Source organism: Uloborus diversus, chromosome 9 (assembly GCF_026930045.1).
Source record: "Uloborus diversus isolate 005 chromosome 9, Udiv.v.3.1, whole genome shotgun sequence".
In the NCBI taxonomy this organism is placed as follows: Eukaryota; Metazoa; Arthropoda; class Arachnida; order Araneae; family Uloboridae; genus Uloborus; species Uloborus diversus.
Window position 1 is genome coordinate 33487660 of NC_072739.1, and position 17224 is coordinate 33504883.

At 35.4% G+C, this 17224-nt stretch overlaps 1 protein-coding gene across 1 annotated transcript in view; it reads right to left on the reverse strand.

The window, feature by feature from the left end:
- Positions 1-16067, reverse strand: part of LOC129230719 (putative inorganic phosphate cotransporter) — a 32895-nt gene extending 16828 nt beyond the window's left edge. The window contains exons 1-5 of the mRNA XM_054865139.1: positions 15825-16067; positions 7634-7845; positions 4194-4436; positions 1251-1434; positions 883-1010 (exon numbers count right to left, since the gene is read on the reverse strand). Of these exons, the coding sequence (XP_054721114.1) occupies positions 883-1010; positions 1251-1434; positions 4194-4436; positions 7634-7845; positions 15825-15906 (849 nt within the window). The 5' untranslated portion in view covers positions 15907-16067. The remainder of the gene's footprint in view (positions 1-882; positions 1011-1250; positions 1435-4193; positions 4437-7633; positions 7846-15824) is intronic.
- Between the last annotated feature and the right edge of the window lie 1157 nt (positions 16068-17224).

The following is a 17224-nucleotide window of genomic DNA, read 5'->3' on the forward strand; positions in this document are numbered from 1 at the left end:
GTATTACTTAGTGTCAACTTTTAAAACAACGCTAATTGCTAAAGAGATAAGTGAATATCGCTTAACATACACTTTCAGAATCTTTTGTTAGTGACTTAAAAAAAAAAAAAAAAGAGGTGAAAAGCTTTACGGTTGTGAAACATTTACGTACCCCAGTAATCAATGCCTTGTCGTAAAATAAATTGAGAAAGAAAATGTTTCAAAATTCTCAAAATTTCTTATTCACATTTAAATTTTCTCACCCTTATTTTATAATTCAGTTAAAACTTTCACATTCCATTCCATATGCATGAGAAATAATAGCCTAAAGAAGATAAATTTGGCTCTAAGATGGGTCTACATCTTAGACTACAGTCTGGAGTAGCGAGACTGTAAACAATTTCCGAAACGTCACCGATTATTTCAGGGTAAAGTTCCGGGGTTTCACAGGTTTCCTCCAGTTTCTTGTGAAATGTACTTTTGTGAGAACATTCTCAAGTTTACAAGTTACATGAATACAGACTTTTCACTCAAAAAATAACTGCTTATAGCTACCAGTTTCAAAATATATTCAGTTTTTTCGAAGCTCAATTACGCCTTGTCCATATCGACTGAGCTCGAAACGAGAGCAAAAAGCAGTCTCTGAACTATAGCTTTGTTAGAATCTCAAGTTGGCTTTAAGAGGGAAGGTTTCGGAATTTTACAGAGCGATTTTAGATTTACTTCAGAAAGATTACTGACTTTTAGCGGGCAACTTTCCTTTTTTGCCAGATATGTTACTGAGAATTTAAGCGCATTAGCTGCCCATTATTTTCCGGTAACGACTAAGAATTTTTTTTTTACAATGTATGGATCCGTTCTTTTATGCTTTGATTGTTGTAACTTCGTTTTTTAAAAACTCACCACACCTTCCTGTCTGTCCTGTCCTCGTCGAATGTAGTTCAGTTCTGCCTTTGATATGCGAGGATGTTGATCTGGGCTTTCGTATATAAAGAAGATCCAGAAGAAAAACCACACGCATCCAAGGGCACCTGTCATAAAATCGAAATTGAGAAAATCGCTAGAAATTCATTGCATTTTTATCAATGAGTTACTCACATCAGCACGTTTTTTTAAACCTCAGCTATATTTCTGCGCAACTAACCCTGACTTCACATAGCGATAAGCCCATTAAAATCACTAAAATCCAATACACTTTCAACCCCGAGTCCATTTTCGAAGTCAAAAAACCTAATTCTACCAGAAATTTTCGAAGTAGTAAATAAACTCACCAAAAACATAAAAGACAGAAGGCCAACCGCCTAAGAAAGTAGAGGAACTAAGGTATCCTGAAAGAGAGAGGGCAACTACAGTCCCAATAGGTCCGCCACTGTAGACTAGGGTAGCGAGACGACTCCGCTCGTACTTGGGTGCCCAGCGACCTAGTAGGGAATTCATGGCGGGATATGTCACTCCCTAGGAAATAAAGTCATCAATTCTAAAAACATTTACAACTAAGTGAATTTTATGAAATTTGGTTTAAAATAAGTCACTTCATAAGAAAATTTAGTCTTTTCAAAAACTCAATAAACGAAATACAGTAGTTATAAATCAAAAGCAATGCCATCAGCCCGATTAAAAGCGAAACTAATTGGTAAAGTACTGAACAACATTTATTAATAGAATTATTTTTCTCGGCTTATAGATGGGATTTATCTGGAATTGGTATCAGCTAACAAGCTCAAAAAATAAATTTTGTCATTGGTGCTTTATCTTTTTCAAAGAATCACCCTGTGCAACCACTTTTTTTTTTTTTTTTTGTCAAAACTCGTAATTGAATTGAAATAGCCATATTGTGCAAAAAAAAAAAAAAAAAAAAAAAAATCGGATATCAATCTAAAAGATCACTTTCATGATTGCCCAGATTGTAGTTATGAAACTCAGTACTTTTCTCAACCGATATCTACTGAACTGCTTTGATCGAACGGTATTCGATCTCCTGAATTGTTGTGATCAGAGTGACCAAATATCAGTCATCAGAACTCTTGTTATCCGAAGAATCGTGAATCAGTCTATTGAAGTGTTGTAATCAGAGTGACCGGCAATCACTGTCATAGACGGATTTAGGCCGAAATATTTGGGGGTGCAACAACAACAGGGATCTGAGGAGGGGGGGGGTATTCCCGGAATAACAAGGCAGTGGCGAAATCAGAAAATAATTTTAGGGCGGGACACACTTTTAAGTCTAAAAAATGCGATGTAAACCATATTTCGTAAGATTAGGGGATGAGCAATTCTTAACATTTCAAACTGCAGAAAAAGTCTTAAACGAAAGTCGATATTAGAAGCAATGGGTGAATTTAGTTACTGGTTGGAATAAGATTCACGCCCCAGAAAAAATTTGAAATAGTAGTTTTGAAAACGCAGTTTTACAGTTCTTGGTGATATTTTAGAGGCAAGAAAGGTAAACCCCTCCCCTCCCCCATGATACCTCTTTAACTTTTCATAATTGAAGTTCCAAAAATACTACGGAGGACAATTTTTGATGCTGTTACCGGACGGGGTGTTCTGGAGCTCACCCCTGGAAAATTTTCGAAATTGAAGTCCTAAAAATGAAGTTCTTTTGCAATAATCCATGGTATTAAAAATAAAAAAAAAAGGATTCTCCCTCTTAAATATTTCGAAATAGTAGTTTTCAAAACCAAAATATTAACACTCTTTGATGGTAATAGAGAAAGGGGGGTCAGAGGGCCTTGTTCGAATATTTTCCAAAATTAAAGTCTTAAACACATGAGTGTAAGACCATATTTGGTAACGTTAGGGACACTGCAGTTTTTCAAAACTGAAGCTCCAAAAACGCAATTTTAAACGATTTTCGATGTATTTAGGTGATTAGAAGATCTTCCTTGGAAATTTTGCGAAAGTTAAGCCCAAGAAACGAAATTTGAGGTACTCTATAATAACTTTTCTTTTTGAAAGAGAAATTAAGATTTTTTTCCCCAACATTCTTTTTTTTTTCGTAAAATAACTTCGTTTTCCCAAAATGAGATCTTTTCTTCTCTTCAATAATAAAGAATGTTCTTTTAAAAACATCTACTCAACATTTTGTGGGGAGGGTCACCAGTCTTGTGCCCCTTCCCCTTGGATGCACAACTGCAGCAAAATGTCCGGAAGTCTTCCTTCAAAAAATTTTGATTATTTACCTTAAAATTGTTGGTTTTCAGTTGATTTCGGTGTAGATTTTATTAATAAAGTTTCTTGCAATAGCCATGTGTTTTTTTTTTGTTTTTTTTTGGACTTTATTAGCCATTGTTGTTTCAAAATAGAAGAATTTATTGATATACGAATAAATACCCAATTACAGAACATGCAATTATTCTATACAATAACACAGCACTGAACAATAAATTGTTTGAGAAGTTTCTTTATTTGCATGAAATTATTTATTAGTTTTTTTTTTCCAAATGGATAAAATTACTTTAATTCTTAATATGAGCACAGTTATGGTTTTTCTTGCACTAGCGACGTGTGGTGATACACTGGATTCAAGTAAATTTACTAGTATAGCAGCTATGATTTTTTTTTACCCCAACTACGTTTCTGAGTGAAATATACTAAACTAATTTTTTTTTCAAAACTCAACCAAAAATTTTGGGTGTGCGGCGCACCCCCTGGCACCCCCGTAAATCCGCCTATGATCACTCTGCTGAAGTGGAGTGATCTGACTAATTGGTGATCAATCTGCTGAACTGTGGTAATCAGAGTGTCTAGCGATCACTTTGCTGAGTGTTGAGATCTGAATAACCGGCGATCGATTTGCTGAAAAATTGGGATCTGAATGACCGTAGATCAATCTGCTGAACTGTTGCAGTCAGAAGGATTCGCGATACATTTGCTGAAGTGTTGTGATCTGAATCACCGTAGATCAGAGTAACTTTCCACAATCAACTTCTAATTGAATCAGGGTCGTATACAAGGGGAGGGGGGGTCTTAGGGTTCAACCTCCCCCCCCCCCGAAAAGTTCGATTTGACACTTAAATGTTCGTTTATATTTAAAAATTCCCAAAAGATATTGTTCCAAAACTCAAATGTCTTTCATATGTATAATAAGAGTAGATAACCCGACGAATTGAACATTAGCAGAAATAGCGGAAAGATCCACATGAAACTTTTTTAACCTTCCTCGAAATTATTTTCTGGTTACGGCCCTGTGTGAGATGCATAACATGACGTACCTCTCCAAGCCCCTCGATGACTCTCGCGGCAATGAGTGCGTAGACATTCCACCGAGCTGCCAGAGGAGTGAGCAGAGTGAAGATGGAAGTGATGAGAACCCCTATTCCGAACAACCACTTTGCGCCCCACTTTTCAGCAGCGATGCCACCGGGTATTTGCGTAATAACATAGCCGTAGAAAAAAGAGCCCAAAATCAGTCCTTGAGTGTCAGAGTCCCAGTCGAATTCGCCATGAACAGATGTCTGGAAGAAAAGCAAAATAGTCTGAAAACTTTCAGTTTTGCGCGCTTTCTGGTATACATTAAAACTTTTCAAAACACGGCTAACCTTATCTGCTATTGTAATTCCTCAAGGAAGTCAGCGTTCGGCTAAGTGATTGCGTGGTTGCAAATTTCATAAACAGTGTTTGATTTTATTCATTTTTTTTTTTTTTGTTAATCAAGTGATTCAAATGCCGAACTTGTCAAGTGGTCAGAGCAGTCTGATTGCGATGGGGAGGTCCTGGGTTCGAATCCCGGCTCTGGCATGGTTGTAATTTTTCTTTTTTTGCTCGTCCTTTCTTTGTGTGAATGTGTTGTTGTGTTGTGAATGACTGCCTACCCTATAAACGAATCCTTATGGTATGTGTGCACTGTGGAAGTCGGACTTCACACTAAACTACACGGTACAGTCGGAAAAGTTAAGCAGCGCACCTCAAAATGTTAGCCTAACTGGCACAAATAATGACTCAAGTGCTTAACTATTTCGGGGCAAAGACTGCATATAGTGACAGTTGGAATAAAAGGAAACAGTACATAGAAACAAAGTATATTGCCACACTTGTGACAATTATCACATTTTTAGCACGCTTTTACTAGCTTCACCTGTACGTATCTATGTATGCAACGAAATCTTTAAACTGAATTTATCTTGAAACTCAATTATCGGATTCTTTTGAAATTTGGTATGTGACCTCAGTATCGATCAAATTAATTAATTCACCATTAATTATGTGTTTATTTCAATTTTAATCTACATTTTTGCCTAATTCCTTTAATATGAGGACGAAAAAAATAATCGCGCATATTAAAATAAAATGTAAATACAAATTCCTGATTTTTCTGCATCAGATAATTTTTTTCCAATGTTCCAAGGTATTTAAAACTTGAATTATAGCTGTTTTTACTAATCTCATGCTTAAATGTAGATGTGCCATTAATTGAAAATTCATTGTTGATCACTGTCATTGTTGAACACTGCTTTTATTTAAATGTGTACCCTCATAATTTCAAAGCTTTATAAATATAGCAGCACTTTGAAGCCCACTTTTTGGAGCGATTTTCAAAATACTTCTGAAATTTCTTTTCAGAAAACTTATTTGACTCTGCACATTTTTTTTTTCTTTTCAACACTTTTGGGAACGCTTTTGAGAACTTTTTTTCAAGACTGACACATGTCCCTTCTTTTAGAACACTTTGTGATACACTTTTTACAGCACTTACGGCACACTCTTTTGATTATATCAGCAGTTTTTGCTGTTACTTTTACTACAATCTCGCGAGGCAGTTGCCAACCGCCGGTGGGTCTAGGCTTGCCAGACGTCCCGGTTTGACCGGGACAGTCTCGGTTTACAGACCAAATCCCGGTGTCCTGGCCGATTTATTTCACCTCCCCAAAAAAAGATAAATCTGATTACAGATGACCAAAAAAGTCTAAAAATGATTTACTGTGAAGGATTATTAAAAATAATAACTGCCATTTCTGTACCTTAGAATCAGACTGACGTAAGTTCAAAAAATTGTGGCTTTCTGTTAATTACTGCGTTGTATGTGAAATCCTAGTCCACATCGACTCAGGCAAACGTAATTCTAAAAAAAAAAAAAAAACCTGTGACCCTCTTCCTCCAATCAACTCTAATTTGAATTCTGAAACTTTGAATTCAAATTATGTTTTTCGCAATCACGAATTGCGACAAGACATTACTCATTAGAGTTGTTGTTTTTAGAAATGGCTCCCCCCCCCAAGCATGTCGCTCCTCCTGGGTGGTTATGTGTGGGCAGGCTTAAGTGTGTGCACGTAGGCCTGTGTATGTGTGTAAAGGCGCGCGCGTGTAGGCGAATGAGTATGAGCATGTGTGTGTAGGACAGGGACGCCACCACCCAGCAGAAGTGGATTCCGGGGGACAGTGCTCAGGACCAGTGCAGCTGTGCCGCCGCCGGTGGGCGGTGGTGCTGCTGGTCCAAGCTGAGAAAGGAACCACAACGTCAAGGACTGTCAAATGAGAACAATAAGCAATCGTGATTGAAAAAAAAAAAAAAATATCCTCTGTAATTATTTGCCAGTGTTGAAAGAACGCGCTTCTTATCCTTTGCATTCGTCAGACAAATGTTTTCCCTACCTCCTGAAAAGTAGTGATTATGTGACTTACATTAATCCGGCTCTGAGGATTAACGTAACATTAATCATTCTGATTCGTAACATTAATCTACAAAATTAGCATTGGATTTGCTTGGAAAGATTTTTATAGCAAGATTAAAAACAAAAAAAGACTTTCTAAAAAGTCCTGGCCAATACAAAGAACATGTAAATATTATTAAAGTTTATTCCACATTCAAAAGTTTTCCTCTTACTAAAGTAACTTAAAAATAATTACTAAAGTAACTTATAAATATTATAGAAAATAATTTTTTTAAATGTATCTGCTTTGTCAGGTATTATTTAGTACCCCTGGTTTAGGCTCATTATTAGTAACCATTTATTCATCGCATTGAGAATGAACTACCCTCTAAGATACTGTAAAAACAACCAGGTGCGTGTACTCTTTTGACTACTCGCTACGCTGGCGGGGTAGTACTCCGGTGTCCCGGTTGAACATTTCAGAAATCTGGCAAGCCTAGTCATGGCCATCACTCTAATCGGCAAGGAAAGGCCGTCCTTTTAAATGCAATTCCAGCTGGCCAGCTGGCAGTGATTTATTGCAGTAAAATTTGCAGTACTATGATATTAAGAAATTCTATTGACTAGTAAGCAATAAAGTTGCTGGAATTATATTTGTACGAAGGGAATCGATGATTTCACAAGTGTGTCCAAACTGTTCTCCTAAACTGTTCTCAAATGCGTTCTTAGTTTGTTCTCAAACAAACCCCCAGTCTGTTCTCAAATGTGCTCCTGATTTTAAACTAAACGGATCTCCTCAGCAAGACATATTTGAAACAGATTCGAAGTTTATTTCAGTGATTTTTTTTCCTGTTTGACGGAGTCCATTCAGAACACATTTTAGTGCACATTCAGGCAACTGGAGCACTTTTCTGAATTAAATGTTCCAAACGTGTTTCCAATGTGTGCTGGGAAAGAAATAGATAAATCCCTTTCGTTTACATTGCGTTTGCTTCAAATTTTGCTCTAAGCAACTGAAATACTTCTGCGGAAGTGCTAGTACGATTTAATTGTCTTCTACTTACAGACGATAGCATAACATTGGAATAGTTTGTACTTTGTCGTGACTCGAGAAGATTGAGGCAGGCGACTTCTGGCCCTCCTTCTGGTGGAAAATCAGGATGGAATGTCTTCCTCACCATGGCAACCATAGCAACGCTCAGGTTTACCCGCATGGCATACACGTTGAAAATGCCGAGGAAACTCCACCATGTCATGGAGTACCTCACGGGGATTCCTAGAAGAGAATTAAACCGAAATAATGCGAAGTAATAAAATAATACTACATAATACGCAAAATTTAAGACTAAGCAGGAAGAGAGGTAACAGGAAATAATTCAGTAGAAAGGTCGGCTGGGTGGTGTGGTGTCAAGGCGTTGGTCTTCTACGTCCTGGTCCCGGGTTCTGACCCGTGGTGGCCAGTCAGTGGGTTTTCAAGATGCAGAAAATCGTCAACGCTATGCCGTATAATCATGTTTCATGTAAAAGATCCTTAAGTATTCGTTTGGCTTTAAATGCCTTCGGCAAAATTAAATCTCTAGTGTTGTTTCACATCAAAGCGAGCCCATGTTACTCCATCTGGTGGAAACAGGGCATCATCTGTGCCACTGACAGCCCCGGTCTTAATGGTGGCATAAGGAGGATTGGATGTCATATCGTGTCATTTCGAGAAACTAGGTCGGCCAAAGGTTGAGGGGTCAAACGCGGCTCCATTAGAAATAATAATAATAAAAAAAAGCAAAAATACAGTAAAAGAATAAAATCATAGAAGCAGCCGTCAAATAGAGAATGTTTAAGGTTGCTGTTTCAGCCTCCAACATGGAGCAAGTTTGTGGTAGATTGTCACTTGACGTTCTGCAGCAGAGCCTTATATCATTTAAATTATAGTGTTGTTTCCCGCTTATTTTGAGGAGAAATGCTTTATATAACGTAGGTTGAAAAATTAAACCATTAATAACCAATGACCGACAGTATATTTTCGCGCCAACGGAATTGCGAAAACTGTTACATTGTTAATCACGATCATTGAGTCAATGTTTTTATTCAAATGCGCATAAAATGTTTAAAGCAATATACATAATTATAGCAATTTGTATATGAATGGGATATTTCAAGATTCTGGTACACGTTCAATGTAAGTACTGGAAATCTTTACTAATAATAAAGCTGAAAGTCTGTCTGGATGTTTGAATCTCTGTCTAGATATCTGTCAGGCTCTCTGTGACGCGCATAGCGCCTAGACCCTTTGGCTGATTTTCATGAAATTTTCTACAAAATTAGTTTGTAGCATGGGGGTGTGCACCTCGAAACGATTTTTCAAAAATTCGATTTTTTTCTTTTTATATTCCAGTTTTAAGAAACTTTACCGAGCAAATTATCACAACGTGGACGAATAAATTACGGAATTATCATAACATGGAACCGTAACATGTGCAAGCAAATGAATATAGCAAATTGGCGAGAAATTCATCATCCATTATTTGTAAATATACAGGCGAACCAAATGACCTTTTAATTTTCTACTACGGACAAAGCCGTGCGGGTACTAGTTGTAAATAAAATGTTAGGTAGAAGTGCAACTTTTAATAGCTATATGTATTCATTTCTGCTTAGCTCATCTCGAGTATATTTTTGTAATCATATATGTGTTTCCAGTTCATTTGCAGAGAAATAAATGTATGATATTTTTTTCATATCTTAATATATAGAAATTTTCTGTGCGGACGTTTGTCACCATCAGGCTTTTAAACGGCTGGACCGATTTTGATCAATTTTTTTTTGTGCAATTAAGTTTTGGTAAGCATGGTTTCGAAGCGCGATGGATCGAATCGGAAACGTTTTTGTTAATTAATCAATTAATCTAAACATTGGATGGTTATATCTCTGAAATGATTAATATTTATTTTAACCTATTGTTGAGCGAGAACTGAAATAAAAATTAACACGTTGCCGTTGCCAAAGGACAATAAGAAAGCCAGCTCTGCTTTTTGTAATGAAATTTCCTACTGTGATATGTCAATTGAGAAAAGATAAAACGTAGAGAGAGAATGAAGCTTTCATTTCTTGAAAGCAACGGTTTTAGGTCCCGAGATATATTTTAAAGTAAAGTACTGGAAGGTTCACGCAAAACGTGTGTTCTGTCGTCGTAGTTGAACAAAGTGACCGAATCGCTGCTTTAGGTTTTCGTAATCAAATGATCAGAAAGTACCGTACCTAGCAACTTTTGTTTCTCGGCTGAAATCCATCTGAGTTTTGGCACCAATGTCAAGAATACTTTAAGAATTATCTAACTAATCAGTACATTATTAAAGGAAAAGATGATGGAATTTAAAGACGAAACAAATTTTATTCTCGTCCAGATAAATTACAGCAAAGTTGGTCTGTACACAAAAGATCAGTGCATTGGAAGATCTTTACCTTTGGTGGAAAGAACAAATTAGGCAATATATGAAGTTTAAATGTTTTTCCTTCAAAAGATCGGACCGCTAATCGGTCGGAGTTGGCTTCTCTCACTGATTGGTTGGATTACAGTAACGTGGTGGCTTGGCGACTTAGGCTATAAACAATAGAGTTGCGTGATCATTTGTTTACTTTTTAAAGCTACTGTTAATGTCTACCCCCTTAAGTCCTGTTAGTGGCCTCATCGTGGCAAGGGGGTGTCACTGGGAGAAGTGGCTGAAGTACGTCGGGAGTATATACTTCTGGTAGGGTTACCCAAGGCGTGAAGGCACTCCATCTTACCATCTTTCCGGTAGAATTACGGTAACCGGGTCGAGGCGATAAATGTTTGATTCTGGCAACCCGCTACCTTAATTGGCGACAGAGCAATATTAACAACCCTACAACAAAGCTGATTCGCTATTCGTTTGGCCAATCGGCGATACACAAAACTGTAATTGATTTGTATGATAAACTTTTTTTTTTTAATTCTATAGAATTATATTTTTTAATTTCTGAAAGTTGATTTTTTTCTGAAAATTGGCAACGTAAACTATCTTTTCAATTTTTAGATCGTCGAAACATTTTATGAAATTTTACATTGTGGAATGTTTTTCACTCTTAACTATTTTAAGTTGTTGATTTAAAAATTAGTCATTCATATCTTTTGGATACTTTTGTTTTAGATTTTGCTTGCCGTAAGTACTTTCCTTCATGTTTCATTGTTCCATCTTTAATTTAAAATTTATTAATTATTGTAATTATTCAGTAAGGTAAAATTAAAATTTGCAGTTATGATAACGTTCTGTGACTGGAACTTTTTGTTTAGTTTAATTTCTCTTTATAGATTTTTTTCGTTTTACTGTTACACTTTAACTGTGCTTAATGACGTTTTCTGTTTACTTGACGATTTATTTTATGCTTTAATGTCGTTTTCGATCCAACTTTGAATGTTGTAAAATTTTGTTAGAATTTATTTTTCATTCTTTTGTTCCTTAGAATTTGTTTCAATTTGTTTTGGTAGAGGAATTTAAACTTTAATGGAGTTGTTGAATCATTTAATTAGAATGTTATTTTACATTTTAACAGAGGTTTAACGTCATTTTGTAGTATTTTTAATTTATTTAGCATTTTTTAAAAAATTTTAATACACTGTTAGTGTTACATTAATGTTTCGTTTGCTTTTTGCTCATTTCGCTCATTGCTAGTAATGTATTCTGCTCGAATAAAATGTGCACGCTAGCCAAAAACAGCTTAAGTTACTTTTTTTTTTTTTTTGCATTAAATGATTTTGAAAACTAACAATTATCTGTTCCAAATATCCACTCCCCCACTCTTTTTTTTTCTTTCAAGTATACTCTATGGTTTCTTAAATTAGGTTTAATAATATGTTTCTTTGTATATTTTGCTACATTATCATCATTTAAAAGAGGAAAAAGAATTTTTTTCTTTGCGGTTACGATCAGAGAAAGAGAGTTAACAGACTCTTCGTTACCAAGGTGATAGTTTGCGTCAGCCATAGCTCCGCCCATTTTCTAGGGGTCTATTCTTATTGGTGGATTTCCTTTGTTTACATTGAAGTACTTTGTTTACGTTGAGCAGTAGGTGCCAACTTTGGCTGTTTTTGAAAAAAGCCGCCAACGCGACCCGGTTACCGTAATTCTACCATCTTTCCCAGCTAACACTAACAGGCATGGAGCCAAGACAGACCTCCAACCTCGGGTGCTCCAGTCTTTGGACAACGGTGGCTGCATTTTTCTCCCATGAACATGTTGACAGGTGATCCTGATGCTGCATCGTGTGTCTCGCAGATTAATACGGCACGCGCTCGAGGTTTAGGCAAAGGGCCTCGTTCGAAAAGTGAGCTGCCCATCCAACACCTTTCACCTCGGAGCTCACCTATCTAGAACTGTTCTCCAAGCAAAAAGCCAATAATAAAGAAAAATGGTTAATACCTCCATCTCACAATTGGTACAAAGGCAAAAGGCCAGGACAATCTCTTGCCCTTCCCTGTGACAGGCAGACTAACACCCTTCTGTCTCGCCTCGCCAGTGGACATCTGAAAAGTCTCACTTTCTCTGGAAGCGCTAAGAGGTTCCCCATCTGCCCTAAATGCTAACAAGACCAGGCATCACCACAGCATATCTTGAGCTGCCTGGGATTGGACTGGAACGACGTATTCGACAGTCCACTGCTAGTGTCAGATTTCATAAGGGTCAACGGCTTCATCGATTTGGTCTGACTCCGTCAGACCAAAGGGAGATTAAAAACAACAACAACAACAACTGTTTTTTTTTTTTTGTCGTGTCCATGGACAATTAAATGGCTCCGTGTGTCTTCAAGACCGCGCCCGCTAGCTGCAACGCATCTGTGCTGTAGAGGACCTCTCGAAGTTCTGAAGCCAGTGGCACCATACCCAGCTGCAGAACATGTGGGATAAGGGCCGGGCACTCAAGAATGTGATCCGGAGTCAGTTGGGCATCGGTGCAGTAACAACAACTGTTAATGTAATTTATTGTAATTTTTATTTATTTGGCGAAATATTTCAAATTGCAAATAATTGTTTTTTGTTTTTAAAGAGTTTTTAGTCATTTTAGTTGAATAATGTGTTTATTTTACATCGGGAGGGGGGGGAGGGGAAGGGATGAGTGATTTTCGCTTATTTAGAGAACTACTTTTACCTTTATCATTTTTTTAAACGATATCCTTTCGATTGTTTTATTCTTTTTCATATGGGGGATGTTGCAGTGGGATTTCCCGTTTGTTCTAGATGGGTAGTTAGTTTTTTTCACATAATATCTGAGGACACTTTTTATCCTTTCAGTATGGCTGAAAGAACAAACCATCAAGTACAGGAGAAAAAAATAGTTTATAAAACAACTGCTCAGTGGGCATTAGATAAATCAAGTTGTAATAAATATACGCATTCTGACAGCACTCACCTCAAAACATTTTCTCTTTACTTATTTTTTTCAACAAAACGGTTCAAACACTTGATAGTTTATTGAAATTTTTTAACTTTTCAATTTTCAAAGTTTGAACACAACAACGTCTCTCGGGTCCTCTATTTTCCGCATAAAAAATATTCTGCTAGCATTGAACTTATGTTGTACATTGAAATTTAAATAAGATTAAATGTTTTTTTAGGGTTAAAATGTTATTTATGGTGCAGTTTGTTATTTAAGCTTATTTTATCGACTGAATATATTTACGGAACTCCGTCATTGTCAGTTTAACCGTCTCACTCATTATCTGATCGAAGTATGTAAAATAGAATGGAACATTTCAGACTCACAATACTAAAAAGCAGAAAACAATTAATGAAATTAAAAAGTTTTAAAGTCCATGTTTTTAAACTGAGCTAAAAAGTATAAACTAATTTCTCTAAGCTTTATGTAGATTTAAAACCTTACGCAGTTTCAGAATCTCTTACAGATTGTCTGTAAAATTTGTGATTGTGAGTTTTTAATGGCTATTAAAACATTTGTAAGCTTTAATAGGAAAATGCATGTACAATATGTAGCTATAAGTGTTAAAGGTTAGCAATGAAAAAACTTACACCTCAGTTCATACTGTTTACAGAGCGATAAATTTGTTAGTTAAATTATAAATCCTTAATTGTCTGTTACGTGCTCCCCATAGTTTTCCTTTCAAAGTTTACAATGATTTTTATAGCTATTAAAATTCACAATCATAAATTTCCCAAACAAGCTGTAAGAAATTCTGAAACTGCATAAGTTTTTAAATCTACATGAACATAATTTTTTTCAGTACATAATTTTTTTCAATGGTTTGAAGTATTATTTCTCAACGAATGAGATATGTTTCTTTTACTTTGGAACCTTTACTCTCAAAATCTACAATTTATTTTAACATTAATACAGAGTAAAAATACTAACTAATTCATAAATAAGTTACAAGAGGTTGGTTTTGGATGTCCCGCACGTGACGCATGTCAATAAAATGAATTTTAAGTAACAAAATTGTTTAATAAAAAAATTTTGAAAAAAAAAAAAAAAAAAACAGAACCCATTTTAAAATTGCTCTAAAAAGTCAAAAATATTCTTTAAACACCGTCGATAATACTTTTAAACATAACATTTGAAGCTTTCGCAAAAACAAAAAGTAAAATCCGGTGTAACCATGCTTCGTTCATACTTTTTTCAGAAAATCATTCAAAGTTAGGAACAAAACATTTATATCGTTACTCAAATATGCCGTCATTAGTGATTGAAATACCCGTATACCGAATACCGGTATTTCGAGCAATTTTGCAATTTCGTAATACCGGCATTTGCTGAGGTAAAATACCGGTATTTTTGGTTTTAACAGAAAATAATAGTTTCAATTAAAGAATTTTCAATTTAACTTATTAAATATCTACTTATATTTTAAATGTACGTTTCTTTTTCCATGATACGGAACCAAAATCATTTATTGATGCAAAAATATGGCTTCAAAAGCACGAACTAATAGAATATCATTAAACTAAAGTAGCGGAAATAATAGTGTCATTATTAGATTGTGGGATGAATCGCATTTTCGTGCGCTTTTGAGCTTTTGAGCACCATGTTTTTATTTTTTCCATTTCCCTGATCACTCACTTTCCTTTTTGTGAAAGTTAATTTAGAGCGTAATTTTGAATGCTTTTGTCCTATGAACAACTTTTTCCAACCATCAACTGCAGTAAAACTTCGCAATATTTTAAACATATTTGTCTCAACTGTTCTAAATTTTTACCAAAACTTTTTCTTGTAAGCATAACAAATGGTATTTTGTTGTCACCCGTAATGGATTGTTGTCTGTAGCTATTTGACTTTATACTTAGCAAGAAAATGTTTAGAAATTATACAGTGCCTTGAAATTTTGCTTAGAGGTTAATTAGGCATAATCAATTGAAACGTTATTTTCTGATATTTACAAAATTATAATTGTAATATCATCACTGATCCTAATCACTGCATTACCCCGCTTCCAAGTTAGGTTTACCAACCCCCCCCCCCTTCCCCCATAGAGCAACGACAATGAAGAAACTAGATGCTTGCTTCAGAGATGCCTTTATTCAAAATTATCATTACAAAAACTATTACTGTTACTGTTGTATGGCACCAAACTTTTGCAACAATGGGTTTTATATTTAATCATTTAATATGGAAATTGCATGAATTTTACTGTTTTTTGCCCATAACTTTTCTAAAGAACAAATATGGTCAAAAAAAGTAATGGGATCTAAGTTGAGCCATCCCTTATCCGTTAAAAAAAGAATAATCAAAATCGGTTCATTAAGTGAGACGATGTGAGTGGACTAACAAAAACGAAAACAAATACATACATACATATATATATATATATATATATATATATATATATATATATATATATATATATATATATATATATATATATATATATATATATATACGGTATGAACTGATAACCACCTCCTTTTTGAAGTCGGTTAAAAATAACTGTATCAGGAGTATCTTGGAATTAAATGTAAAGATTAAAAAATTGTTTAACCCTGTTTAATTAAAATATTAAGAGGCATGACAAAAGGTTAATGAAATTTAAGCGTCTGTTTGTCCGGCACTTAACGATGGAATGGCCCAATAGCGCTAACTCGCCTCTTATTTAAACAGGATGCTCATCTAAATGGCTGTCCGGATTAAACGAAGCCCGGTTTAACAGGATCCGGATTAATGAGGGCTAACTTTTTTTTCGTACGAAAAGCATCTGAACAAATACAGACATGGAAATAAGGTGGAAAAAAATTCCTACCTGTAGAACAACATCCCGAATCGTTTTTCCCGAGAATCGGGGTTTTCTCGTCTCCCGCACTCTCCGATTGAACCAGGTTCATCGCTAAGTTTATATGCGTTTACGTAATGTTGATTCAACAGGTGGGATGGACTCGACTGCATAAAATATGTCAGACAGTTCCCGTACATTTCATTTCGTCGGTACTCGAGTTAATGCGGGTCGAATAGCCTCTCCGTTTTACATTTCTTGTAATGCCAGCTGGCAATCAAAACGATAGAATAGCAGAGGTTTTCGAATCGCTTTATGTCGCACATCCGGCAAACGCATGAAAATTATCGTCTGCGGCAGAATCGTTTTATCTGTTTGGAGAGTATTTCCGAACTCAGTAGCGGAATCAAAAGATTGATAAAAGGCGTATGAAAGTCCTTCGTTTTGAAAGTCTTTTTTTTTCTTATCAAAGAAGTTCTGATTTGGTAACAGAACATTGGTATTAAACTATTCAAGTGCTTCAGAATTTCATTGTTGACAAATAAAAACTGATACGCAAAGCGAAATATGTTACAGTGTTCGCTTTCGTTTTGATACATCATTTTGTTTTCCGGAACCTTAAAAAAAATATTCAGAATATTTTAATTGTTCTTTATCTTTGAATGATTTTCGCAATAAAAAGTATTTATTTTGAAAATTTTATTGATACCCATACCCCAAATTGTTGACTCCTACGTCACGCGAGAAAAATGTTAATGTGAAATTCGAATTTTCAAAACCTTGAACTCAATTTAGCAGAAAAGTTACCGCCCTAAGCCAGGGCTACATGCAATATACCAGACGATGTTAATTTTGCCTCAAAAAAAAAAAAAAAAAAAAAAAAAAAAAAAAATCATATAGAACAAAAAATTTGCTCTTTATTTATGTATTTAGACAACGAGTGTTTTCAGCTTTATATCTTCTCATTTCTTCTTGAATATTTGTAAGAAAATTTTACTTAAGGCTGTTAAAATTTGCATTTCAGACTTAACCCCTTCTTTCATGGCGAAAGAGGATTTATAATATTTAAACTTGTTGCCATTACCCAAGAAGAAGTATTTTATCTTGACATGAAAGATTTATTTAAATTTGTTGCTATAAAGGCTTTTTTTTTTCTGACATAGAAAATTTATTTCAATTTGTTGCCTTCAAACATTCTACCATGAAACAATCCCTTTCGTCCGCATTAAAGATTTATTCAAACTTGTTGCCTTTGCCCGTAAAGGAATTTCTCTCCCTGACATGGAATATTTATTTCAATTTTTTGCCTTTCTACCCATGAAGCTGTAATCTTTCCTGATATGGAGGGCATATTTAAATTTGCTGCCTTTACCCATGAAACAATCCTCTTCTTCGGCATCCGGCATCAAAGATTTGCTTAAGGGGCATTC